Genomic DNA, 24,542 nt, shown 5'->3' with positions numbered 1-24,542 from the left:
TATCATTCTGCCTTTCAAATAAAAATTTAAATACTTTATTTGGAAAGCAGAGTGACAGAGAGGGAAAGAAAGAAAGATTGTACCTCCACTGGTTCACTCCCCAAATGCCCACAAGTCAGGGTAGGCCAGGCTCAAGCCAGGAGCCAGGAATGCCTTCCAGGTTTCCCACATGGGTGGCAGGCGTCCAAGTACTCAGGCTATCATCTGCTGCCCCCCAGGCGCGTTAGCAGGAAGTTGGATGGGAAGCAGAGTAGCCAGGACTTGCACCAGGAACTCTGCTAAGGATGTATCCTAAGTGAGGTTTAACTTGCTCTGCCAGAATGCCTGCCCTTGAGGTGTTAAGACAGAAAAAGGCATCTCTATATACTGGGACATTAATAACAATGCCAATTAATGTTTATACAGTGCTGCGGGCTTCCTGCCTGAGGCTTCTTACTGACACAGACCATCCCAGCACCAGCTTGGGCCTACCCTCCTGTCTCCAGCCCGCGGGCTCTCAGCAGGCAGGGGCAGGGGGTGCCGTTCTTGTAGTCCCACTTCCACACAGCAGCTGAGCAGAGTTCTCATCAGACAAATGGGCAGAACCTTTATTCCCTGACTCCCTCCCTGGACCTCTGTCACAGACAGATTAGACGCACTGTAAGTAGAAGGCAGAGCAATCTAGACGTTGGCAGACGACAGTCCACCTGTCACTTCATTAGCAGTCCCTTCCCACATGCCGGAGGGAACGGGAAGCAGGAAGAGGCCCGCTTCTGTGAGCCAGAGCTTTGCTGGGGACGCTGAGCAGTCACGGGGCGTTCGGGCCTGGAGAACAGCCCAGTTCAGCAGATCTTCAGGACCGGTTGTCTCGAGCTCTTCTTCGGGGTCGGGGGCCACAGCTGGAGCTGGGTATGGGGCCCAGACCAGGAGGTGCCCCTGGAGGCTGATAGCCACACTCATTAGGGTCCAGGGGGTCCCGGCTGAGCAGTACCCACACTGCAGGCACATGGCGGCGCACTGTGAGGGGGTCTAGGCCGGTATCAGGTGAGGTTGGGACCCAGCTGTCCTCAGTCTGCAGGAATCGCAGCTTGGTGAGCTGGTGCAGGCCTGGGACCCGCCGCTTCACAATCTCCGCACAGCTGACAGCCTTCCCTGCGGCCCGGCCAGACCCTGAGAAGACTACGTGCCTTGCGCTGCCACCCTCTAAGCGGCCCAGCGCCAGCCCCAGCAGGTTGCGGATTTTGCTGCCATCTCGAACCCGCATCTCGAGGGTATCGGGAGGCAGCTGGGGAATCGGGGACGGTGCTGGGAGCTCCACAGAGCCGGCTTTACGGTAGTGCTCCATCTTGCATGCTGCGGGGTCTGCGGTTCGGTTCTCACCGCCCACTGCAGGGAAACATCAGATGAGTGCCTAGGTAGTGCACCCCAGGCCACCTCCACCCCCTTTCCCAGTACGGCGCTGCTCCTCATCCCAAACTTCCCAGGACCAGGGTCAGATCCCGCCTCCCTAGCTTCTCACCACAGGGGCGTGCCGGCCCCGCCCCGTTTAGGGATGCACCCCATGTGCACCCGCCCCCCAATCCCGGAGTCCGTGAGACAAGGCCACAAACACTGGGCTCTCTGGGACCCGGCCCCTCTAATCCTGGGCTCCGAGGGGTCCTTCACCACTCCCTCCCTCTCAAGAACACGACGGAACGCCCCTCCCCCCAAGGACAGAGACCAGGCCCCCTCACTCCGCGCTCCCACAGGGCAGGGCCACGCCGCTTCGCCCCAGGCTCCTCCGGACCTCCTCCTCCAAGAACCTCAAGTGCTCCCCTCCCCCAACGACGGGATCCATAAGACAAGGCTGAGCATTCCTCCCCCGGGATTCCCAGGGTCGCTCGTCATCAACCAAGTCACTCAGAAACTCCCAGGCAGAGCACGACGCAGAAGGCTGCTTAGGCTACTCCCAGCCGGCCTCGGCCGTCTCCATCGCCATCGGCTGCTTCCATGGACCCGCGAGCCGCTGCGGCGTCCCGTCTCCCACCACCCAGAGCCCCGCTCCCGCCAGGTGCCGGCTCTCACCGCCCCTACCGCCGCCGCCGCGTCGCGCCGAATCGGGAGCCAAGATGGCGAGCGAGCCGGGAGCGCGCCGAGGCCGCGGGGCCGCGCACGCCGGGCGGGGGCGGGGCCTGAGCAGGGGCGTGGCCCGCGGGGTTTTCCGGGGCCGCTGAATGGGCTACAACGTGCTAGGGTGAGCGGGCCCGGGAGCTCGGGGCCTGGGGACACGCGCGCGTCGCCTCAGCTGTTACGCCCGGGTCAAGGGCACTCCTAATCGGGGGAGAGAGCTCAGTGGATGAGAAGCGACCACAACGCTGGGAGGCTGGCGTCACCTGTTGAGTATCCCGCAAAAAGGAAGCAGCAGGTTCAGCTAGGAGCGGCTTTAGAAATACCGCGTGCTGCTGCGCGGGTCAGGGCCTTGGCACCCAGTTAGGAGCTGTAATCTCATCCTGTGGGCACCGGCGAACCACGAAGGGCTTCCAACAGGGGCCGGTCCAGCCGATCTTGTCCACACCTCGCTCAGGCCTCACCTCGCAGGGGAGGGAGTGGTGGGAGAAATCGAGCCGCAGACGCCAGTGAGCTCTGCTCTCGGTGCCTAGTGCAGTGCCCCGCGTATAATAGGCGCTCGAGTATTCTTTACATTCTTTGTTGGATTAATGACCCAGAGAAAAGGGCAGTAGGAATAGACAGAGGATTAAACTGGGAGCTACTAGTAGATAGGTTCCGTGAAGACTGGATAGAGAAGTAGGATGACTCCCAGGTTTCAGGCCGGTTTGAACTCGCTGACAGGGCACACACAGGTGCGGTGCAGAGGCGGGTGAAAGGGATCTGGAGCCAGAGCACTCCCTGAGACCACGAGGGGGCGGCAAACACTTGGTGGTGCGCCGTGTCAGTTTCTCCGGCCCCTCTCCCCAGAACCGAAAACTTCCCGCATCCAAACCTCTTGGGCTCCCTTTATCAGCTAATGGCACCAGGTAGGCTCCCAAGAAAAATGTCAGGGCTTCTCTCTGCCTTTCCGCCCACTGTCCCCTTGGCTCTGAAATCCCTGCATGTCACCCAGCAGGGCCGCCTCCACTTCACTCCATTTCTCTTCTGTGCCTACCAGGCGAGAATTCCCTTTACCTTGACACCCACCCCCTCCCGCCTGCCCAGCCCCTGTCCGCAGGGCAGGGACTAGGTGGGCCCTACCTGTGTGCCCCCCCCCCCTTGTGGCATCTGACATTTAGAGCATGCTGAGTGAACATGGGATAAATGGACGCTAAACAGATGTCTCCTTCGCATCAGTCAAACGCGGGCCTTCACCTGGGGAGCTCTACTCCTTCCACAAAGCCAGACCAGGATGCGTACAGTTCCCAGGCCATCCACTATGCAGGCTGCCAGCTCTGCCCTCTGCCACCCCATCCTCACCACCAAGCCCATCCTAGCCTGGGAAGCACACACTCCTCCTCAGACCTTTATTGTTACACTGTACAGAAAACTGATGGTGGGACGGTCAATCAGGAATCTCAGGTAACCTGACCTCTAAGTGCAGACAAATGGCCCTAGAATCCAATAAATACAAAGTGGCCTCTGCCTTGTCACAAAGACAGGTTGGCATTGGAGCCTGGAGCCCGGGGGCCCTGGCCCACCCTGGGAGGGGGAGCAGCCATCATTCCTCTGCGGGCTTCACTTGCTTGGCAGCCTCCAGCTGGCAAAGCAGCTCATCCCACTGCACGAACTGCTTGGAGAGAAGCATTGTCTGGTCACTGGTCAAGGAAAGAACAGGAGTCTGAGTGAGGGAGTAGAGAGACTGCATGTGCTACAGGAGTAGAGAGGAGGGAGGAGGGAAAGGACAGGCTTGTTGTGATGAAAGAGATCCAGAGTAGAACAATGGCTTGGGGACGGCAGCCATTAGGGTCCTAACCAAGCAAAAAGGATACAGTCTTGTTGTATTCTTCCAGGAGAGCTTTGGACTCCTCGGTGATCTCCATACATTGGTCCTATGAAGGCAAATTGTGGCAGAAAAGGCAGGTGGATAAAGCCCCCATGTCTCACTAAATGTCCTGTCTCATTAGGGACCCTCATTCCCCATAGAACCCAGAAAATGTGATGCTTAACCCCAGACCCAAAAGAGCAGACTGCTAAGGGGGCACACTCAGGCTCTAGGACGGACGACTGACACCAGTCACTCCCACTGATGCAAATGGGAGTGGGCCTCACATTGGTAAAATTCCTTCCTTGTGCATGTCTCCTCTTCCTCTGTCCCTAAGCCAGAGCCTGGGTACACAGCTCCTTCGCCAAAGTCAAGGACATACGGTCCCCAGGAATTCTTGGGTACCTCCCAACTTCAACCTCCTGGTGTCCCAATAGCTCAACTCAGGGAGGAAAGAGGCCTGGGTGTGGTCCTAGGCAAATCCCTTGAGGCTTTATGCCTCAAGTTTCCTCCAGGCCGACATCAGACAAGCCTGAGGCTGCTCGCCCGGGGAGGAGTGGGGACCCGGTGTCTCGCCATGTCTGCCCTCCCCGCCCTGCCTCTGCTCTCCCATACCTGCTGCTGGATGTGGATCTGGGCCAAGCGCTGCAGGCGGGCGGCGTGCTCCGGAACGGCTGTAAAACACAACACACACTGCCCGATGATGCCTGTGCCCTCCCCCGGGACTGCTCAATAGTCTATTAGGTCTTCGGCAGGATTAGAGTATTGAGTGGAGAAGCTAAACAAACGCCAGCCTTCATCGACCGCTGCAGCTGGAGGTGGTGGTGGTGGTGGTGGTGGTGGGGCTCCCTGCCCACCCCAGTTTTATTCCAGGACACACAGGGGAGGAGACGAAAGGAGAGGACACAGTCTCAAGAGAAGGCAAAACCTAGGAGTCCCCAGTGTGGCTCCTACCTGACCCCAGTGCTATTCCCAGGGCCAGGGAGAGAGCTTTGCCTCTCATAGGATCTATTCCTTTCCCCTAGGCCATCGGGGTCAGGTCTGCCTGGCCTAAGGAACAGGAAGCCTGCAGGTGGGCTGAGGATAGGCACCAGGCCCCTAAACTAGCCACCTGGAAACCAACACCCACCTTGGCCACCATGCTGGGCCGCAGCTTAAAGCTTCAGATACTCAGCAAGTATCTGATCGGGGCAGGGAGGGGGAGCTGGGGAAAATACCTCCAGAGACAGACAAGATGGATATCTGGATTCAATTAAAGTCACTGTCTGCTTGTCAAGTCCAGGCCAGGGCCTGCTCTCAGCAGTGCAGCAGGAAGAATTCCACATGTTAATGTGCCTGGCAGGGACTCTGTCTGGGCTCTGCAACACCCAGACAGAGAGATGCTGCGGGGCTGGGTCGGAGACAGAAGGAACCCCCACAGCTCTGCTGGTTCCCTCAGGCCCCGATTTGCTTAGGTCTTGAAACTGGGCTCTCCCCACTGGTGACTGTCATCCCAGCAAAGGTGGCAGGTACCCCCAGGGTAAGAAAAACACAAGGAGCAAATCCAGCCCGAGCTCTGGGAGCCTGAGGCCCAGGGCCATCTTGCCCACCCATCCGTGTCCCCAGCCGTGGTGGGGCCGGGCCGCAGTCGCATGGCGTACCTTTGATGTGAGCACTGTCCAGCATGGGAACCAAGGCGTCCACCTGCTCCAGGAGTGCAACCTGGGCGAGGATAAACTGCTCCTCTGCAGCATAAACAGATGAGACAGGGACGGTGACGCAAGCCTGGCGGCCATTCCTACTCCCATGCAAGGGGGCGAGCCCGACAGGGGAAATGGCTGGGTCCTGGAACTTTGGACAGTGGCTCTGCCCCTGCCCCTCTCCCACATTCCCCACCCTACCCCTACTTCTGTATACCGCTAGTCTGACATATCTTGAGCCTAAAGAGCTCAATACCATCTTTCTCTAAGTTTTAACTCCAAGGCCTCTTCTTCTAGCTGCTTATCAACAAGCTCAGTGAGCGCCTCCTAGACCACAAGGGACAAAATACCCAGACTTGGGTTCCCACACCCATAGGCCCCAGGAAGGTCTGAAAGAGATGTTACAGACTACAGCAGGCAGGTTCTGCTCAGTGACTCTCGGAGGCACAGACGACTACCAGCTGGGACACTACCAGGAGAGTCCAAAGAGGAGACCAGGGCCTGGGCTGGGCTGTCTACGTACAGGGGCCTTCAACACACTGAGATCCAGAGGGACAAAGACATTTGAGAGTGAGGGCTCTGTGTGCAAATGCTTGGAGGGAGGAATGCTTGTCAACTAGCAGAGAAAAAAAGAATTCAACTGGCTGAGCTGGAGCGGGGAGAGTATGGGAGGGTAGGCCCAGCACACTGGAAGGCTTTGAATGGCAAGTTAAAGAATTAGGGCTTTCACCTATCAAGGAAAGGGGACACTGGGGTTCTAATGTGGGCAAAGTGGCAGGTTAGAAATGTGTTTTGTGGGGGCTGGCATTGTGATGCGGTGGGTAAAGCTGCTGCCTGTGACGCCGGCATCCCACATGGGTGCTGGTTCATGTCCTGGCTGTTCTACTTCTGATCCAACTCCCTGGGAAAGCAGCGGAAGGTGGCCCAAGTGCTTGGGCCATCAGCCACTGTGTTCTCAAGCACATTAACTCAAATTGGCACTCTGATATGGGATGCCGTGTCACAAGTGGTGGCTTAACCCAGTGCATCACTATGCTGGCCCCAAAACCATGTCAATTAATCAGGAGCCCTGTGGAGCTCTGATAGCTCCTCTAAGCAGGAGCTGTCCCTCCTCACCCATTCCGCAGTGCCACACTGTACTGATCAGTCTCCTGGGAAATGGAGCTTCCAGCTGGGTTACAAGCTCGGGTTCCTGAAGCAGCGATTCTGATTCCTCCAGCTCTGGTTGAGCCCATCAGGAAAGGACTTTCCGGTTCACCACTGTATTGCTCACACCATTGTATTCCTCAGTATAGAGCCTGAATCATGGTAGCTGATCTGTGACTATCTTTTGGATGAATGAACAAATACATGTACTCAGAAAATCCTAGCCTGTGGACTAGCTGACTGACGGATGAGCAGTTATTTCCAAGGCAATAATAGTTCCTACCTAGAACTCTGAAATCCTAGAGATTTCTCACATGAAAGAACTTGAAACTCATGCCAATATTCTCTCAAATTACAATGCTCTCTGCCTCCTCTTTCCTAGAAGCCCCTCTGTCCAGTAAGCAGATATAAAGAAGGTTCTAAAAGATATCCTAAGGACAGCCATTGATAAGAACATTGGAGTAGTTCCTACTGTGGCTGGCACCACGGCCTGCAGTTGGCCCAAATTATACTGTACCCAAAGCTACTGGAGAACCTACAGGGTCACCTCCAGCTGTAGCCCAGAGCCAGGCCAGAAGTCCAGACATTAGCTTTCAGGGTTGGATCCATGAACAGACTGGCTGGCGAGGCCATCTCTGTGCTCAAGGCCTCCAACAGCCCACGTCCTCAGTTGCACGTGCACACACACAGTCCAGCATTACCTGCCAAGATGAACTGCAGCTTAGAGGCATCAGGTATGGCAATGCGGTCAATGTACTCAGGATCCAGGTACTTGATCAGGTCTTCAACTAGAAAAGTAGCAAGATGGAGAATGGACCGAACAGGGTTGGAGAGTGGAGCTCAATTTTATGAAGGATGTCTGGGGAGTGGTCAACCTTGGGACATCTTTGAATGAGCAGCTGACACCATCAGCTGGCCTCCCCAAACCCTACCCTCACTTCCCTGTCTCTCTAAGCTTATCCCTTGCTGGCCAGTCTCAGACTTTGGAGCTAAAAATATAATTGCTACCACCACCCTGGAGCCTTTGGCTTTCCCAAAGACCCATCCTCACCAAAGGTATGAGGTCTCACTCCTGCTTTGATGCTACCGAGACAAGCCAGAGCTTTATCTAATTACTGAGCACGTTATCAGCTCTCACGTAATCAAAAAGGTTTGGCTGAGCCAAGGCTGGAAATCTCAGTGTCCAACTTCTTTCCTGCCTCTTAACCTTGCCTTGGGAAATCCCATACCCTTCTTTCCCTCCTTTCCCAAGTGGAACTTTCAGGCAGAGCTCTCATCCTGGAACTTAGGCTTAAGTTGAGCGACAAGGTGGAAAAGCATATCCCAACTCACCGCTTAGGAAGGGACGTGTCCTTACATCTCTTCTATTGTCAGAGGGCTACTCCAGTGACCTCCCAGACTAAAGAGCCAGGGTCAGGTCCCAGGAAGTACCTCATGGAAGCACTTACTCTTTTTGTATAGGACCTTCACCCTCTCCCTCTTGCTGGCAATGTTTCCCAAGGCCACCTGCACCTTGACCAGGCCATCAGCCACCTGTAAGGGGAGTACAGATTAATTCCAAGATAAACCACCTGGTTCAAGGCTTGCGAGAGTAAAGAACACTCATTCCTCCAGACACGTGAATTTTTGAGTCCAAGCAATCTAGGTTGGTCCCCTTCTCTTGATTTCTCTTGTATTAAGAGATGCAGTCCACATTCAGGGGATCTTTAATGTGAAGGGAGAGAGAATCATGTACTCCTTAGAGTTTCAAGTCTGATTAAGGAGATGACAAACTGTTTTACAGTTTATGGGGCACCAGCATATACAATATATACTCCCTGGTTCCTAAGTGCCAGATTTGGGCATGAGAAATGCAAGCATTTTTATCCATGCTGTCATGAGCTCATGGGTGATTGTCCCAGCTGCCAGACTAGCTTGGCCCACCTCAAAGCTCCACCCCATCCACATCAACTCTAGTGTGGGAGATGGGAGAGTTTAAGATGATCTTTAGGATTTTTTTTTTTTTAAAGATTTATTTATTTACTTGAGAGCCAGAGTTACACAGAGAAGGAGAGGCAGAGAGAGAGAGAGAGAGAGAGAGAGAGAGAGAGAGAGGTCTTCCATCCGCTGGTTCACTCCCCAATTGGCCACAATGGCCCGAGCTGTGCTGATATGAAACCAGGAGCCAGGAGCTTTCTCTAGGTCTCCCATGTGGGTGCAGGGGCCCAAGGACCTGGGCCATCCTCCACCGCTTTCCCAGGCCATAGCAAAAAGCTGGATCGGAAGTGGAGCAGCTGAGACTTGAACTGGAGCCCATATGGAATGCTGGCAGTGCAGGCGACAGCTTTACCCACTATGCCACAGAGCCGGCCCCAATCCTTAGGATCTTAATGATGGTGCAATACTTGTATTATAGAATGCAGAAGAGAATCAGGTTAGGGGAGAAGAAGAGTACCGTTAAGAGCATACGGGTTGAGTTTGAAATGCCTGTTGGATGCCAAGCGGAAAAGTCCAGGAGACAACTGGATATCCAAATCTGTCTCAGCATAGAAATCTGGATCAAAGACATACGTTTGAAACATAAAGGGGCCGGCACTGTGGCGCAGCGGGTTAACGCCCTGGCCTGAAGCGCCAGCATCCCATATGGGCGACGGTTCGAGTCCCGGCTGCTCCTCTTCCGATCCAGCCTTCTGCTATGGCCTGGAAAAGCAGTAGAAGATGGACCAAGTCGTTGGGCCCCTGCACTCATGCAGGAGACCTGGAAGAAGCTCCTGGCTCCTCGCTTCGGATTGACGCAGCTCTGGCTGTTGCGGCCAATTGGGGAGTGAACCAGCAGATAGAAGCACGCTCTCTCTCTCTCTCTCTGCCTCTCCTCTCTCTGTGTAACTCTGACTTTCAAATAAATAAATAAATCTTAAAAAAAAAAAAGAAACATAAAGACATGTAAATAGTGACTGAAACTAGGAAATAAAAAAGCCTGAGGGTGGGCTTGGGCTTAGTGGCTATGGTGCCACCGAAACACCTGCATGCCATATTGGGGCACCAGGGCTTGAGGCCTGGCTCTGCTCCTCATTCCAGCTTCCTGCTAATGCGCACTCTGGGAGGCAGCAGTGATGGCTCAAATAGTTGCTTCCCTGCTACCCAAGTGGGAGACCTGGATTAAATTTCTAGATCCCACTTCAGCCTGGCCCAGTACCAGCTATTGCAGGCTTTTGGGGAGTCACCCAGCAAATGGGAGACATCTCTCTCTCTCCCTCTCTCTCTCTCTCTCTCCAAAAGAAGCAAATAAGCCTATCGAGGATTTATAGGTAGAAGATGAGGAATTCCAGTATTAAAGGGTCAAATATAGGGGGAGACTATGGAAGTGAATGAGCTCACCCAGGTTTTAGGGTCCAGAATGAGGAATGCCAATATTCAAGAGTCGGATACACAGGGAGGCAAATAAGGCTGAGAAGCAGGTAGCCAGAGAGGCAACTAGGAGTTAGTGTCATAGATATCAAAGGGGAACGAATATTTTGAGAAATTGATTCTCAAACGGGAGAGCAACCATGCTAGGGTCAAGTAATTGCACCAGAAGTGTTCCAACAGACATCACCGCCACTGATGCACTTAGCTCCATGGTATGCCTACCACTCCATCGGAAGATCTTCAGGAAAAGGTCTTCCCACGGCCACGGCGGAAAGGGGATCAGAGGGCACCTGAGCCTCCTAGCTGTCAAATCCAGCCACTGCTGTGGCGCAATGCCGGCCCACAGCTGAACGTCCTGTATCCACCCCCTGCCCTCCCGCACCGCACCTTTCCTCCCTTCTGGCCGTCCTTAGCCACCCCTCTGGGGTCTCTTGGCCCTTTCTCTGAACAATTCGTTTAGCAATTAATTAGTCAGGGCTCCAGGACGGTACTTGGTGGACTTCGGCTCTTATTGAAGCTCTCGTTAGTCAGCTTCTCCAGTGTGGCAGATTCTCCCCACGAGCCTGTGCCAGCAGGGGCGGAGCCTCGACCACAGACGGCACTGCGTTCATCCGAAGCAGATCTGATCCTCCGCAAAGACCCCCAGAAGAAGGACTCCGAGGGTCCAATCTGCTCCAGGAGGTCTGGTCCAGGACCTCTGTTATTTCAAAAGCCGGGCTGCGGACGACGGGACTGGAGCGGTTGCATCTATCCCGGGAGCGGGGCCAGCGGACTGCATTTGCTCTTCCCCAGAAAAGGACCGCCGAACCAGATCGCTCACCTTCCGCGAGCCGCGCGCCCCGCCAGGCCCGTACACCCAGCGCTCCAGCTCCTCCACTCGGGCTTGTAGCCGCTGAACATCCGTCAGAGTCGCCATCTCCACCGCCGCCGCGCCTCACCTGGGGCACAGCCAGGGGGCGGGACGTCCGTCCTAACAGGAAGACTGGCCAATCCGAGTGCACGGGCGGCCCTCCGTGCCGGAAATGACGCCACTATTCGGCCTTCAGTGCGGAAGCGACCGGAAGGAGTGGGTGGGCGGTGTCAAACGCTGCCGGGTTACCTAGGCAACGGTTACCTGTCCCCGCTCCACCCCGGTTTCCAGCTCCGTTCTCAACAGGACTTTTGCCTTATAGTTCCAAGGCAGTAAAAAAAAAAGTTTCCCCATCCCATTCCCTGTGGTTGCACGTGGAAGTACACCCGCTATTCCAGGATAGGTCCATTCTCATACATAGTTCAGTCAGAAGCTCCCTGAAATACTATAAACTTTTTTAATTTATTTATTTGAAAGTCAGAGTTGCACAGAGAGAGAAGGAGAGACAGAGACAGAGAAAGAGGTCTTCCATCCGCTGGTTCACTCCCCAATTGGTCCCAACAGAGCTGCGCCAGTCCGAAGCCAGGAGCCTCCTGAGGTTTCCCATGCCGGCGCAGGGGCCCAAGGACTTGGGTCATCTTCTACTGCTTTCCCAAGCCATAGCAGAGAGCTGGATCAGAAGTGGAGCAGCTAGGTCGAACCGACACCCATATGGGATGCCGGCACTGCAGGTGGCAACTTTACCTGTTACACCACAGCACTGGCCCCACTATAAACTTTTTAAAATTTTTATTTATTTATTTTATTTGAAAGAACAAGAGAGAGCGAGATATTTTTCATCTCCTGGTTCACTCCCCAAATGCTCACAACAGCAGGGGCTGGAGCCAGGAACTCCATCTGATCTCCCACATGGGTGGCAGGGACTGAAGCACTTGAGCTGTCATCTGCCCCCACCAGGTGCATTAGGTGTGAGCTGAACCGGAAGCAGAGGTGGGGCTCCATCTCAGGTGTTCTGATATGGATGCAGGCCTCCAGACTGGGGGGCTTAACCACTGTGCCACCTGCCCATGTGAAGCCCTTTAAGATTTGAACAATTAAATAATGTGCCCAAGGCCATCCAGCACTATAGTGAAAAAATTGGGATTTGAACTCAAGCAGTGTGATTCAAGAGACGGAGTTCTTATGTTTTATGCCTTTCCCTATGTGAGTCCCTTGGCCTCATGCTGCCCATGTACCTCATTCCTCCCCACCTCCCAGACCCAAACAAAAAGAGGCACTAGACAGCGAAGGACCACGGCTTTATTTTCCAGATATGATCCTGGGATGTTTCCTTCGTAAAATCCCAACACAATCGGTCACCTGGTTCCTGAAGAGTAGCAGGGCTGAGTCAAAGTGGGTGGAGTCTTAGAGATGACATTGATACAGGGGGCACATAAGGAGATGATGGGGGTACTGGGGCAAGAATTCTTTGGTAGATGCTGCTGGAAGTGGCCAGGGAGGAAGTGCCCTCCTTCTGTAATGAGGTAGATAGAACATCAAAAGAAAACTCTTTGGCATGGAGGTGGGGTGTGGTCACCTCCTAGAGCTGGGTCCTAGATCAGGCATCTGGAAAGAACCAAAATGGGGGAGGGAGTGCCTCTTCCCCTTTCAGCACTGGGGCTGGGACTCCGAGTTGTGAGGAGGAGTTCTCAGGGCAAGGAGCTGGAGGGAGGCCCTGTAGAGGATGGGGGTGCAGGATTGGCTGGGCCCTGGGGAGCTGGCACAGACTGGCGGCGGGCAAAGAGGACACCTGGCAAAGGGATGAAGAAATGGTAGGGGGCAAACACAAGCAGGAGGAAGTGGGGCACAGAAACAGAAAAGGGGAGCAAAAGTAAGTGCCCTGATTGCTAGAACCCCACACATATACCCCTGCCACAGACCAACGAGGACAAGCCCCTTGGCACAAGACTCCTGTGCCGATGTAGATACCTTCAGACAGCTAAACAAGAAACATTTACACTGATACACAGGTCCATGACAAGGCAGACATCCCATGGTACCCATGCCAGAGAGGTCATGCCTTGGACCCCATGCCATATAGATACCCCTTTAACCCATGCCATGTAGCAATCCCATGAACCCCTCATTATCCATGCACGTTCAGAGATCCCTGGACTTCATGCTAGTAAGGAAAGTCTAAAATCCCCATGCCAATCTCAATACCCCTGACTCCATGCTAGTGTAGACAGCCCTGTAGTACCCATACCAGTGTAGACCACCCCGTTGATCTCTAGAGCCATGTTGATACTGCTGATGCCACTGCCTGCCAGACTGAGAGGCCCATCCAGCCGCTCTTCTGTCCAGGAAGGGGCAGGAAAGTCAGACTTAGAAATCCTCCTCCCTCCCTGTGGAGCCCCCACTCCGCTTCAGCCCCACAGCTAATCCCAGTTGTCTAGAGAGGGACTTGTCTGCCCCATCTCCAACAACCACCAGGTGCTGCCTCCCTCAGTGTACAGACCCAAAGCCCCTCACCAACAAGCCCCTCCTCACCCCTCAGGGGAACCTTGCCACGTGGCAGGAAACTGGGGGGCGCTCCAGGCCGAGGTGGGTCTGCAGGCCCCATCAGCACAGCCCTCTTCTCTGGGGGCTCCTCTGGTGCTGACTTCTCCCGTGCAGGTCCCAAGGCCAGGCCCACGGGAAGTGCCAGATGAGGGCTTGGAATTCCGCTCTCCTCTGGAAGCACAGGTCATTCAGCTCCCCTGACCCAATCCACCTGTGTTTCTCTTCCCATCCAGAGCTTCGGCCTGGCGGCTCGAAGCTGGAGAACGCTACATCTAGGTTAGCCTCAGTATTTGGGGGAGTTCCTTGTTCCTGGTTGCTACGGGATACAGGTTGTGGGAGGCACAAAAGACGTACAAATAGAAGCCCTGGGCAGACAGGTGTGGAATGCAGCAGCGATTGTGAAGGGCCTTTTCCTGAGCTTAGCTCACACCACAGTTAACCCATTCCAGAGAGCTCTCAAGCATTTACTCATGGACTCCCATGCCTTAGCGACCCCCAAGCCTTACAGCCCCATCAACACTTACTGCTCCCATATCTCAATACCTCTCAAATCTGAGTCCCTCTTTACTGTTTCCTATATCTCAGTGCTTGGATAGAACTCAGAGACCCCCAAACCCCTGCCCCATCTCCCTTCGCACCTTTCTTAATGGGACTGGGGCTCAGTTGGGCGCACGCGTGCACAGGCAGGCTAGAGGTGGAGCCCTGGAGAGGGGCGGGGCCGGATGGGGGCACCGGCGGAGCGGCAGGGCCAGCCCCCAGGACAGAGCCAGGAGCGCTCCGAGGGGGCGGCCCCGCAAAGCTGAAGAGCTGGGTGGTGGGATAGGCCTGGCGACGGCCCTCGCGCCGGTTGCTGTCTATGGCGGCCTGGAGCTCTCCGGGGGAGCTGAGCGCCCGTGTCTCGCATTCATATGGGTACAGATATTTCATGTACCTAGGAGGGGAAGGGAGGTGAGTTGGGGTGGGATGGGTGGGAGGCTGGGCCCAACCAATCAAGTTCTATGCCCTGACACAACCCTAGCCCTCCGCGTCCCGCCCCCCTCCGCTCCCGGCATGCCCCTTCCCTTCCACTTGCATCCCTGGCCTCACTGGGTGCGCAGAGTGAAGGCAGCCGAGGTGATGGTGGTGGGCAGACTGAGGCCACGGGTGACCTCCCGCCACACCTTTCGGTTGATGACTTCCACCAGTCCACCCTTGGCCGTCACCAGGCGAAACAGTGCATAGAGGTCCAGCACCTGCTTGGCCATGATGGGCACGCGATTCACTGGTGTCCCTGGTGGGGGGAATGGGCAGAGAGTCAGGCCACCAAGATGAGACCCTGTCTAGAGACATCTCCAGCGACCAAAGGAGTTGGATGCCTGCCTGATGCCTGGGTACAGGGCAGGGCCTCCAGGGACCAAGGCAGCCAAAAGGGATGGTGGGGTGGCATTACAGGTAGGGCCCACCGAGCCTCCCAAGGGGCCTCTATAGTATCTGGAAGGACTGGGAGCTGACCAGGGATCAGCAAACTTCTGTATAGGGTGCAATGGTAAATATTTTAGGGTTTACAGGCGGAATGATCTGTCACAACTCTTCAATTGTAATTGTAATTGCAGTTGTAGCCTAAAAGCAGCCATGGAGAATAAAGGGATGGGTGCCACAGTGTTCCAATAAAACTTTATCGGGACTCTCTGAAATTCTAATTTCACACGTCTGAAAATGTGTTTCATCTTTTAATTCCCCTCCTCAACTATTTAAAAATGTAGAGGTCGTTCTTATCTCCCAGGCATCTGGATTTGGCCCGCGCCTTAGTTTGCTGACCCCTGGGGTAGAGAGTAGGAAGGACTTCTGGGGAGTGCTGAAGAGCTGGACCCCCCTAAGCAGCAGACCCTGGATGGCTGCCCGAGGCCGCGGATGGCGGCAGGAAAAGAATCAGCCCCTGCCTGGCCCCGCAGCGCGCCAGCCTGCGGAGCCCGCGCCGCCCCCGCCAGCCAGTCCTGACAAAGGGGCCTGTCTGCGCTGAGCGATGGGACCCAGTTAATTCCTTACCGATCCCGTCCCCTTCCGCCGCCGCCTTTGGACCCGAACAATTAGCTGCGGCCTGATTAATGGGGGGAAATTATCGGCCCCGCGGGACCCCCTCCCCCCGCAGCGGGAGTGGAGGGAGGCAGGCACGGAAGGGAAGCAGAGCTGGGGGTGTGGGCAGCGCTTGGATCTGCCCAGACTACCCCACCCCTGTCAGTGGAAGGGGAGGCCTGGAGGGAAAGGCTGAGAGGGGACACTGGGGCCAGAATGACTGGGCCTCCTGGGGAGCAAGAGGACAATGGGTCCCACTGAGGGTCCCGGGGAAGGAGGAGACCAGGAAGAGCTGCTGGGTCTGGGGTGGGGGGTGGAATACTTGGGCCAGCACTAAGGGGGTGGGGGGGTCAGTGCAGCTAGTTAATTAGCAGCTTATCAGGCTGCGCTCTGAGTGAGTTAATTAGCTTTGTAGAGAGAGATAATGAGTCAGTGTTCAGTCCCATGAATCTGGGGAGAAGCTGAAGTGATGGACTGCCGCCCACCCCTCCTAGACCCTTCCTGCATTCTCTTCCAGCTCTGAAATTCCTGGAAAGGAATGCCTTCCCCCCTTTCTCCAGCCTACCCCTTGGGAAGTCCCTCCTTCAGTCTAATCCCCGCCCTTCCTGCTGTAGAGCCCATAGGAAGTCCCCTACCTAAAGCAAGGGGAAACTGAGGAGAGACAAGGCTGGAGGAGGAGCCTACAATAAGAAAACCAAGGCGTTCCCTTCCAGTCCCAGAAGCCTCCCACCCCGGACCAGCTCCCAACCAGTTCCCCCTCCCAGCCTCCCAATTGATCCCACACACATTAACCTGCCAGTGGGCTGGCCACTAATTAATCCCAGGGCAGAAGGGGGGGGGGCAGGGTCAGAGGTTAAAGACGCCATTGAGGGCCCAGAGGACAGGTGCTACCAAGCTCAGATCTGTGCCAGGAGGACCCAACCCGGGAACTAAACCTGGGGTACCGCTTCCTGAGATCTGGAGTATGGGGGTGACGCCAGGGTCTTCCCCCACATCGCCTCACTCACCTCTCTTCTGCATGAAGGTAAACAGGTCGTCCAGGAACTCCTTCCTCTTGGGGTCCGCATCGAGCTCATACAGCTGGGGAGGGACTGCAGTCATTCTCCAGCTCCCCTGAGAGCCCGGTTCAGGTTGCACCCTGAACAAGAGTCTCCGGCTGGAGGGTATGTGGGGTCTGAACGTGGACTCCCTGGCATTAGGCTGTCTCCCCTGGGGTCACATAGGGGTGCCTTTTTCTGATGTATATAAGAGACCCACACTGGCTAGGCGCTGGGCAGCTCAAAGCACCCATCTGGGGAACAGGCAAAGATAAGAGGAAGAAGCTGGGGAGGCTCAGCCTGCTCTTGAGAACTGAGTTTTACCTCCTCCTCCCCCAGAATGGGGGGAATATTCAGAGCCCCAGGGAGGAAGCCAGCTGGGGCTCTGCTCTGCATGGAGGGGATAGGCTATACCCTGGGCACTCATTCACCCTCACTTGTTCATGCAAGAGCGTCATGCTGTCCACATCCTTGTGTTCCAGGGCTTGGGATGGGTGAGGGGCAGAGGTGTCTCTAGCCCATCCCTTGGGCACAGTATATGTTCAGAAGTTACTGCACTGGGCCCAACTTCTGGTCTAACCTCCTCCGGAGGCAGTTACCCTGCTGAGCATAGGGGCCGCCACAGAGGCACTGGCTCTGTGCTACACAGGACCTGCAGGTCATCGCCCCCACCCCACCTTCTAGTCACCCGAAGCTTCACCTCCAGTGTCACCTCTCAAATAGCACCCAAGAGGAACAATCCTCAAGAAATGGAGTCGTTGACCTAGGACAGTTCCTATAGGTGACACTCCATCTCCCAGTAAGAAGTGTCAGAGTCGAAAACACCACAAGCCACACCCCAGAATGATTGAGCCCTGTTCTAGATAGAGAACTGCAAAGCCACACACGTTCTCTAGGTAATAAGCCCCAGACACACCAGGAGAAACGCTGTCAGAGCTGCATCTCCAGAGGCACAGAGCCCGGAGTAACACTGTCTTACATGAATGCCATGGGGGACCAGACAGACTGATGCTTCTGGAAAACACTCAAGATCAACACCCTGCAAGTAACACCACCTGGAGTCACAGCCCAATGTAACACCTCCATATGACAGCCTAGATTAGTGTCCTTAGTATAAGATGCAAAAGGTTCCGCAATTAAGGCCCTATGAATAAGGGACTTTAGCTCCCAGCTGCACAGGGACCCGTTAGTCATGGTGGGGCTGCAGCACCCATCACAGGCAGGCCTCACCCATGGAATTTGGGCCGGGAGAAAGTTTAGATGGGAAGAGCGATGTGACAAGAGAGAAGTGTACCAGCCTGCCAAGGGAGTGGCAACCTCTAGAGGTCTCACTGGGATCCGCAACTCCAGATCTCCCTCCCTCAAGGGCCCCCGCGCCCCTCTCTCCTTCCCTCCCGGCCCCACAAATGGCCTCTAGTCTGTCAGTCTCCATGTTTCTGGGCGTCAGCTGCCTCTCTCCCTCTCTCCATGCCACTATTTGTCCTCCAGTTTTCCCACTATCTGGCCGCGGGTCTCTGTTTCTCCATCTCTCTCCGTCCTGCAGAGGGTGGTAAGGGTGGGTGGACTGCCAATTGCCTAGCTCTGCTTATTTCCTGAGGGCAGGGGGACGAGCTCACATTGAGGGATCCTACCTGCTTGAACTGTTCCTCATAGGTCCACTCATGGGGATGGGGTCCAGGAGGCTGGCTGCAAGGTGAGCTGGGGTCCCGGGTCCCTGGATGGCTCTCCTCAGCTGTCTCCTCCTCTGCCCCAGCTTCCTCTCCCTCTTCATCGTCTTCGGCCTCCTCTTCCTCAGCCCCAACCTCCCCCAAGGCCCCATCAGGAGCCTGCAGGGTCCGGGGGCCAGGCAGGGGAGGCCGCGGTGGCATTGGCAGGTGTGGAGGGGCCAGTGGCCCCACCCCCTGGGCCAGTCGAGCTGCCTGCTGCCTCTGCAGGGCCTCCATTACAGCTTCCAGGCGCAGTCCCCCTGTCTGAGGGGGTCCTGGTACCAGACGGGGCCCCAAGGAGAGGGCCGCCTGTAGGGGAGAGAACTGTGGGTGCTGGCCGCTGCTGCAGCCACAACCCCCAACACGGGGGAGGGGGGGATCACCGATGCAGGGAGGTGCGGAGGGTCATCAGAAAAGAGACAGAAAGATAGCTTTCCAGAGACGAGCAGAGACAGAGGGGTCGAAAGAAGAGGAAAGAGGAGGCCAGATCCCAGGCAGTCAGAAACCGCCCTTGATGGTGGACAGAGAGAGACTGAGCAGCTCAGAGAGGGTGACAGGGACCAAGAGACAGAGGAAGATGACTGAGGGATGGGGGTGGGGTGTACGCTAGGACAAGGACAGATTGGAGATAGAGATGGAGATGAGGCAACGCGACAAGGAGAGACAGGTGGAGAGAGACAGAGACTGAGAGGAACCAAGATGAAGAGAGACAGCAGTATCAGGTAGACGCAAGGGTGGAGACACGGAGAAGGGGAAAATGAGGCTGATAAAGATCCTGGGTAGAGAGATTGGCGGGGGGGGGGGGGGGGGAGCAAGAGATCAAAACCTAAGTGATGGGCAGTTCGGAGAGAGACAGAGACAGAGACAGAGGCCAAGAGAGATAGACACGGGTTGAGAGAGAGGGACAGAGGAGCAGAGACAGAGAGCTCAGAAGGAGGGCTAGACAGTAGAGGGAGACGGACAGACAAGGGCAGGGAAAATCAGACGGAGGGACAGGGCAGAAAGGCCGAGGCCAAGAATCAGGGAGGCGCGAAAATAGCGGGCGACAGAGACAGCCTGGGACGGGGACGGCACCGGACGGGCAGGAGCGGCGGGGTCGCGGCGCCCGGCTCTCTCGCTCCCGGCACCCCGCAGCAGCACTCACCTGCCGGGCGCGGCCAGCTGCCCCCGGCGTCTCCACGGCGCTCCTCTTCGCCCGCCTCCCGGGCGGCCGCTGCCTCGGCTCGATTCCCTGAGCGGGGTCCCCGCCGTGCGCTCCCGCCGCCTTGCGCTCCTCTGGCCGCCGTGCGCTCACTCGCGCTCTGCTGGCTGCGGCCGCGGGGGCGGGACCCGAGACGGCAGGACGGGCGGGGCACGGCGGGAGAGGCCCCTGCGGGCTCCGGGCTCCGCGGCTCTCAGGCCCCCAACAGGTGTTTCCCACCTTCTGTTCGGCCCGATCAGGGGGCGGGGCGCTGGAGAGCTAAAGGGAACGCGCGAACGAACAGTGAGAAGTCCTTGCCGCCGGACTCCCGACCAGGGCACCGCACAGCATCCCAAGCCGTGCCCCTTACACTCACACTCAGTGTTGGGTATTCTCACAGCAGCGGCGGTCACACCAGCACACCTGTCACGAGAGACATCCCCAGTGTCACAGACTCAGCAGGCTGTGCCCACGAGGGGAATCCATGCAGGTCGTGGGCTGAATGTGAAGAACTGAAGCTTCCCCTGCCCGGCCCACGGGCTGCGCATGGCCATGGGCTCACATCCACGAACTCACACACTCAGAGGTCTCCGAGTTGACTGCGCACCCACCGCAGGCCGGGCACGGTGTGCAGATGCACAGGCTCACAGGGTTTCGACCTCTGGCTATCTCATTAGGGACATTTTCAAACATATACACAGGGAGTATGGCTAGTCCAGGCATAGGAGACCTCTGATACTCATCTCCACTTGTTTCAACAATGGTTTGCATTTTGCCCAGCTTCACACACCTTCCCCACTTCCCCGATGCCCAAGTCTGTGTTTCCAAACCCCCTCAGCCATTTGCTATCCCCCCCCCACCCCCGGAACCATCCTCCAGATGTTCCGTATTTGGGGGATCTTGAATGACAAGCTACAGCTTCTACTCTGAGCCGCCTGGGTGTTGCTCCTCTCAGGCCCCTTCTTCCTTCCCCAGTTTCTTTCTGTACCCGAGAGGGCCTTCTACCAAAGCCACAAGACCTACCCTAAGGTGATGCTGAGGGGGTGAGGGAATAGCAGGTGTCTGTAGGGAGGCATACCTGGCATGGGTATGAAACCCATGGTGCAGTACTGAAAATGCTGCTGGAAACTGAAATTGATCACTTGGACTAGTGAGATGGCATTGGTACATGCCACCTTGATGGGATTGTATTGGAACCCCCTGGCACATTTCTAACTCACCATTTGGGGCAAGTCCAATTGAGCATGTCCCAAATTGTACATCTCCTCCCTCTCTTTTTCCCACTCTTATATTTAACAGGGATCACTTTTCAGTTAAAATTTAAACACCTAAGAATAATTGTGTGTTAATTACAGAGTTCAACCACCAGTACTAGAACAAAACAAAGAAAAAATACTAAAATGGATGAAGTATTACATTGTACATCAACAGTCAGCACAAGAGCTGATCAGGTCACTGTTTCTCATAGTGTCCATTTCACTTCAACAGGTTTCCCCTTTGGTGCTCAGTTAGTTGTCGCCGATCAGGGAGAACAAATGATATTTGTCTCTTTGGGACTGGCTTAATTCACTCAGCATAATGTTTTCCAGATTCCTCCATCTTGTTGCAAATGACTGGGTTTCATTGTTTCTTACTGCTGTATAGTATTCTATAGAGTACATGTCCCATAATTTCTTTATCCAGTCTACTGTTGATGGGCATTTGGGTTGGTTCCAGGTCTTAGCTATTGTGAATTGAGCTGCAATAAACATTAATGTGCAGATGGCTTTTTTGTTTGCCAATTTAATTTCCTTTGGGTAAATTTCAAGGAGTGGGATGGCTGGGTTGTGTGGTAGGGTTATATTCAGGTTTCTGAGGAATCTCCAGACTGACTTCCATAGTGGCTTAACTAGTTTGCATTCCCACCAACAGTGGGTTAGTGTCCCTTTTTCCCCACATCCTCTCCAGCATCTATTGTTGGTAGATTTCTGAATGTGAGCCATTCTCACTGGGGTGAGGTGAAACCTCATTGTGGTTTTGATTTGCATTTCTCTGATTGCTAGTGATCTTGAACATTTTTTCATGTGTCTGTTGGCCATTTGGATTTCCTCTTTTGAAAAATGTCTATTGAGGTCCTTGGCCCATCTTTTAAGTGGGTTGTTTGTTTTGTTGTTGTGCAGTTTCTTGATTTCTTTGTAGATTCTGGTTATCAACCCATTATCTGTAGCATAGTTTGCAAATATTTTTTCCCATTCTGTCGGTTGCCTCTTCACTTTCCTGTTTCTTTCGAAGTACAGAAACTTCTCAATTTGATGCAATCCCAAATGTTAATTTTGGTTTTGACTGCCTGTGCTTCTGGGGTATTTTCCAAGAAGTCTTTGCCTGTACCTATATCTTGCAGGGTTTCTCCAATGCTCTCTAATAATTTGATGGTTTCGGGTTGTAGATTTAAGTCTTTAATCCATGTTGAGTGGATTTTTGTGTAAGGTGAAAGGTAGGGGTCTTGCTTCAAGCTTCTGCACGTGGAAATCCAATTTTCCCAGCACCATTTATTGAATAGACTATCCTTATTCCATGGATTAGTTTTGGATCTTTGATCAAATATAAGGTGGCTGTAGATGTTTGGGTTGATTTCTGGTGTTTCTATTCTGTTCCATTGGTCTATCCATCTGTTTCTGTACCAGTACCATGCTGTTTTGATAACAACTGCCCTGTAGTATGTCCTGAAATCTGGTATTGTGATGCCTCTGGCTTTGTTTTTGTTGTACAAGATTGCTTTGGCTATTCAAGGTCTTCTGTGTCTCCTTATGAATTTCAGCATCATTTTTTCCAGATCTGAGAAGAATGTCTTTGGTATCTTGATTGGTATTGCATTGAATGTATAAATGGCTTTTGGGAGAATAGACATTTTGATGATATTAATTCTTCCAATCCATGGACATGGAAGATTTCTCCATTTTTTGGTATCCTCTTCTATTTCTTTCTTTAAGGTTTTGTAGTTTTCATCGTAGAGATCTTTAACATCCTTGGTTAAGTTTATTCCAAGGTATTTGATTGTTTTTGTAGCTATTGTGAATGGGATTGATCTTAGGAGTTCTCCCTCAGCCGTGGCATTGCCTGTGTATACAAAGGCTGTTGATTTTTTTTTTTTTTTGGCAGGCAGAGTGGACAGTGAGAGAGAGAGACAGAGAGAAAGGTCTTCCTTTGCCATTGGTTCACCCTCCAATGGCCGCTGCGGCCAGCGCATTGCGCTGATCTGAAGCCAGGAACCAGGTGCTTCTCCTGGTCTCCCTTGCGGGTGCAGGGCCCAAGGACTTGGGCCATCCTCCACTGCACTCCCTGGCCATAGCAGAGAGCTGGCCTGGAAGAGGGGCAACCGGGATAGAATCCGGCGCCCCAACCAGGACTAGAACCCGGTGTGCCGGCGCCGCAAGGTGGAGGATTAGCCTGTTGAGCCACGGCGCCGGCCCAAGGCTGTTGATTTTTGTGCATTGATTTTATATCCTGCTACTTTGCCAAACTCTTCTATGAGTTCCAATAGTCTCTTAGTAGAGTTCTTTGGGTCCCCTAAATAAAGAATCATATCATCTGCAAAGAGGGATAGTTTGAGTTCTTCCTTCCCAATTTGTATCCCTTTAATTTCTTTTTCTTGCCTAATAGCTCTGGCTAAAACTTCCAGAACTATATTGAATAGCAGTGGTGAGAGTGGGCATCCCTGTCTGGTACCAGATCTCAGCGGAAATGCTTCCAACTTTCCCCATTCAATAGGATGACTCTGATAGAGTCAAAGGGATCACACAAACAAGACTAGTATCTGCTAATACTAACTGATAGAATCAAAAAGGGAGAGAATGATCCAACATGGGAAGTGGGATACACAGCAGACTCATAGAATGGCAGATGTTCTAAACAGCACTCTGGCCTCAGAATCAGCCCTTAAGGCATTCGGATCTGGCTGAAGAGCCCATGAGAGTATTGTAGGCATGGAAAGCCAAGACACCATGGAAAAGAAAAAAAAAAAAGAAGAAGACCTAAATGAAAGATTTCTGTGAGTGAGATCCCAGTGGGAAGAATGGGGCCATCAAAGATGGAGGTACCTTTCTCCAAAGGGAGAGAGAACTTCCACTTTGACTATGACCCTATCGGAATAAGATCAAAGTCAGCTAACTCTAAAGGCTTCCATAGCCTTGGCAACTCATAACTAGAGCCTAGGGAGATTACTGACGCCATAAACAAGAGTGTCAAATTGTTAAGTCAGCAACAGGAGTCACTGTGTACTTACATCTCATGTGGGATCTGTCCTTAATGTGTTGTCTAATGTGCAGTGATGCTATAACTAGTACTGAAACAGTATTTTTACACTTTGTGTTTCTGTGTGGGTGCAAACTGATGAAATCTTTACTAAGTATATGCAGAATCGATCTTCTGTATATAAAAATAATTGGAAATGAAAAAAAAACCTTGTGTTAAATTGGAAATGGCATAGAAAATTAATTAATTTTTTAAAAATATCATGTAGGATCTCTGTCTTTAATGTGCTGTACACTATTATTTAATGCTATAACTAGTATTCCAACAGTATTTTTTCATTTTGTGTTACTATGTGGGGGCAAACTGTTGTAATCTTTACTTAATATGTACTAAACTGATCTTCTGTATATAAAGAGAATTGAAAATGAATCTTTTTTTTTTAATGATTTTATTTATTTATTTGAGAGGCAGAGTTACAGACAGTGAGAGGGAGAGACAGAGAGAAAGGTCTTCCTTCCTTTGGTTCACTCCCCAATTGACTGCAATGGCTGGAGCTGCACCAATCCAAAGCCAGGAGCCAGAAGTTTCTTCCCAGTCTCCAAAATAGGTGCAGGGGCCCAAGCACTTGGGCCATCTTCTACTGCTTTCCCAGGCCATAGCAGAGAGCAGCTGGGACTCGAACCGGTGCCCACATGGGATGACAGCACCGCAGGCCAGGATTAACCCACTGAGCCACAGCGCCGGCCCCTTGAAAATGAATCTTGATGTGAATGGAAGGGAAGAGGGAGCGGGAAAGGGGAGGG

The 24,542-nt window shown here is 53.8% G+C and overlaps 3 protein-coding genes across 5 annotated transcripts; all 3 read right to left on the bottom strand.

Annotated features, from left to right (window-relative positions):
- Window positions 1-560: 560 nt before the first annotated feature.
- Window positions 561-2,103, bottom strand: RPP25L (ribonuclease P/MRP subunit p25 like). Of its 2 annotated transcripts, none has more exons than XM_062206979.1 (2): window positions 2,044-2,103; window positions 561-1,365 (listed from the first exon to the last, which is right to left on the bottom strand). In XM_062206979.1, exon 2 carries the CDS (start codon window positions 1,322-1,324, stop codon window positions 833-835), a length of 492 nt encoding a protein of 163 aa, XP_062062963.1. In that variant the 5' UTR covers window positions 1,325-1,365; window positions 2,044-2,103; the 3' UTR covers window positions 561-832. The 2 variants fall into 2 exon arrangements, with proteins under 2 accessions (XP_062062963.1, XP_062062964.1); XM_062206980.1 differs by having other exon boundaries at window positions 2,053-2,098.
- Window positions 2,104-3,432: 1,329 nt separating this feature from the next.
- On the bottom strand, window positions 3,433-11,099 carry DCTN3 (dynactin subunit 3). The gene is made up of 7 exons (XM_062208039.1): window positions 10,964-11,099; window positions 8,205-8,289; window positions 7,458-7,544; window positions 5,572-5,655; window positions 4,547-4,605; window positions 3,939-3,998; window positions 3,433-3,757 (listed from the first exon to the last, which is right to left on the bottom strand). The coding sequence occupies exons 1-7, from the start codon at window positions 11,057-11,059 to the stop codon at window positions 3,668-3,670; spliced, it is 561 nt and encodes a 186-aa protein (XP_062064023.1). The 5' UTR covers window positions 11,060-11,099; the 3' UTR covers window positions 3,433-3,667.
- A 1,258-nt stretch (window positions 11,100-12,357) lies between these two features.
- ARID3C (AT-rich interaction domain 3C) lies at window positions 12,358-18,566 on the bottom strand. Of its 2 annotated transcripts, XM_062206977.1 has the most exons (7): window positions 18,255-18,566; window positions 16,594-16,666; window positions 14,621-14,804; window positions 14,173-14,465; window positions 13,523-13,705; window positions 13,239-13,328; window positions 12,358-12,782 (listed from the first exon to the last, which is right to left on the bottom strand). In XM_062206977.1, exons 1-7 carry the CDS (start codon window positions 18,564-18,566, stop codon window positions 12,682-12,684), a joined length of 1,236 nt encoding a protein of 411 aa, XP_062062961.1. In that variant the 3' UTR covers window positions 12,358-12,681. The 2 variants fall into 2 exon arrangements, with proteins under 2 accessions (XP_062062961.1, XP_062062962.1); XM_062206978.1 differs by lacking the exon at window positions 13,523-13,705.
- Between the last annotated feature and the right edge of the window lie 5,976 nt (window positions 18,567-24,542).

This window comes from Lepus europaeus, chromosome 12 (genome assembly GCF_033115175.1).
Source record: "Lepus europaeus isolate LE1 chromosome 12, mLepTim1.pri, whole genome shotgun sequence".
Taxonomy (NCBI): Eukaryota; Metazoa; Chordata; class Mammalia; order Lagomorpha; family Leporidae; genus Lepus; species Lepus europaeus.
The sequence above is the reverse complement of the archived record's forward strand: the minus strand, read 5'-3'. Positions and strand labels throughout refer to the sequence as shown.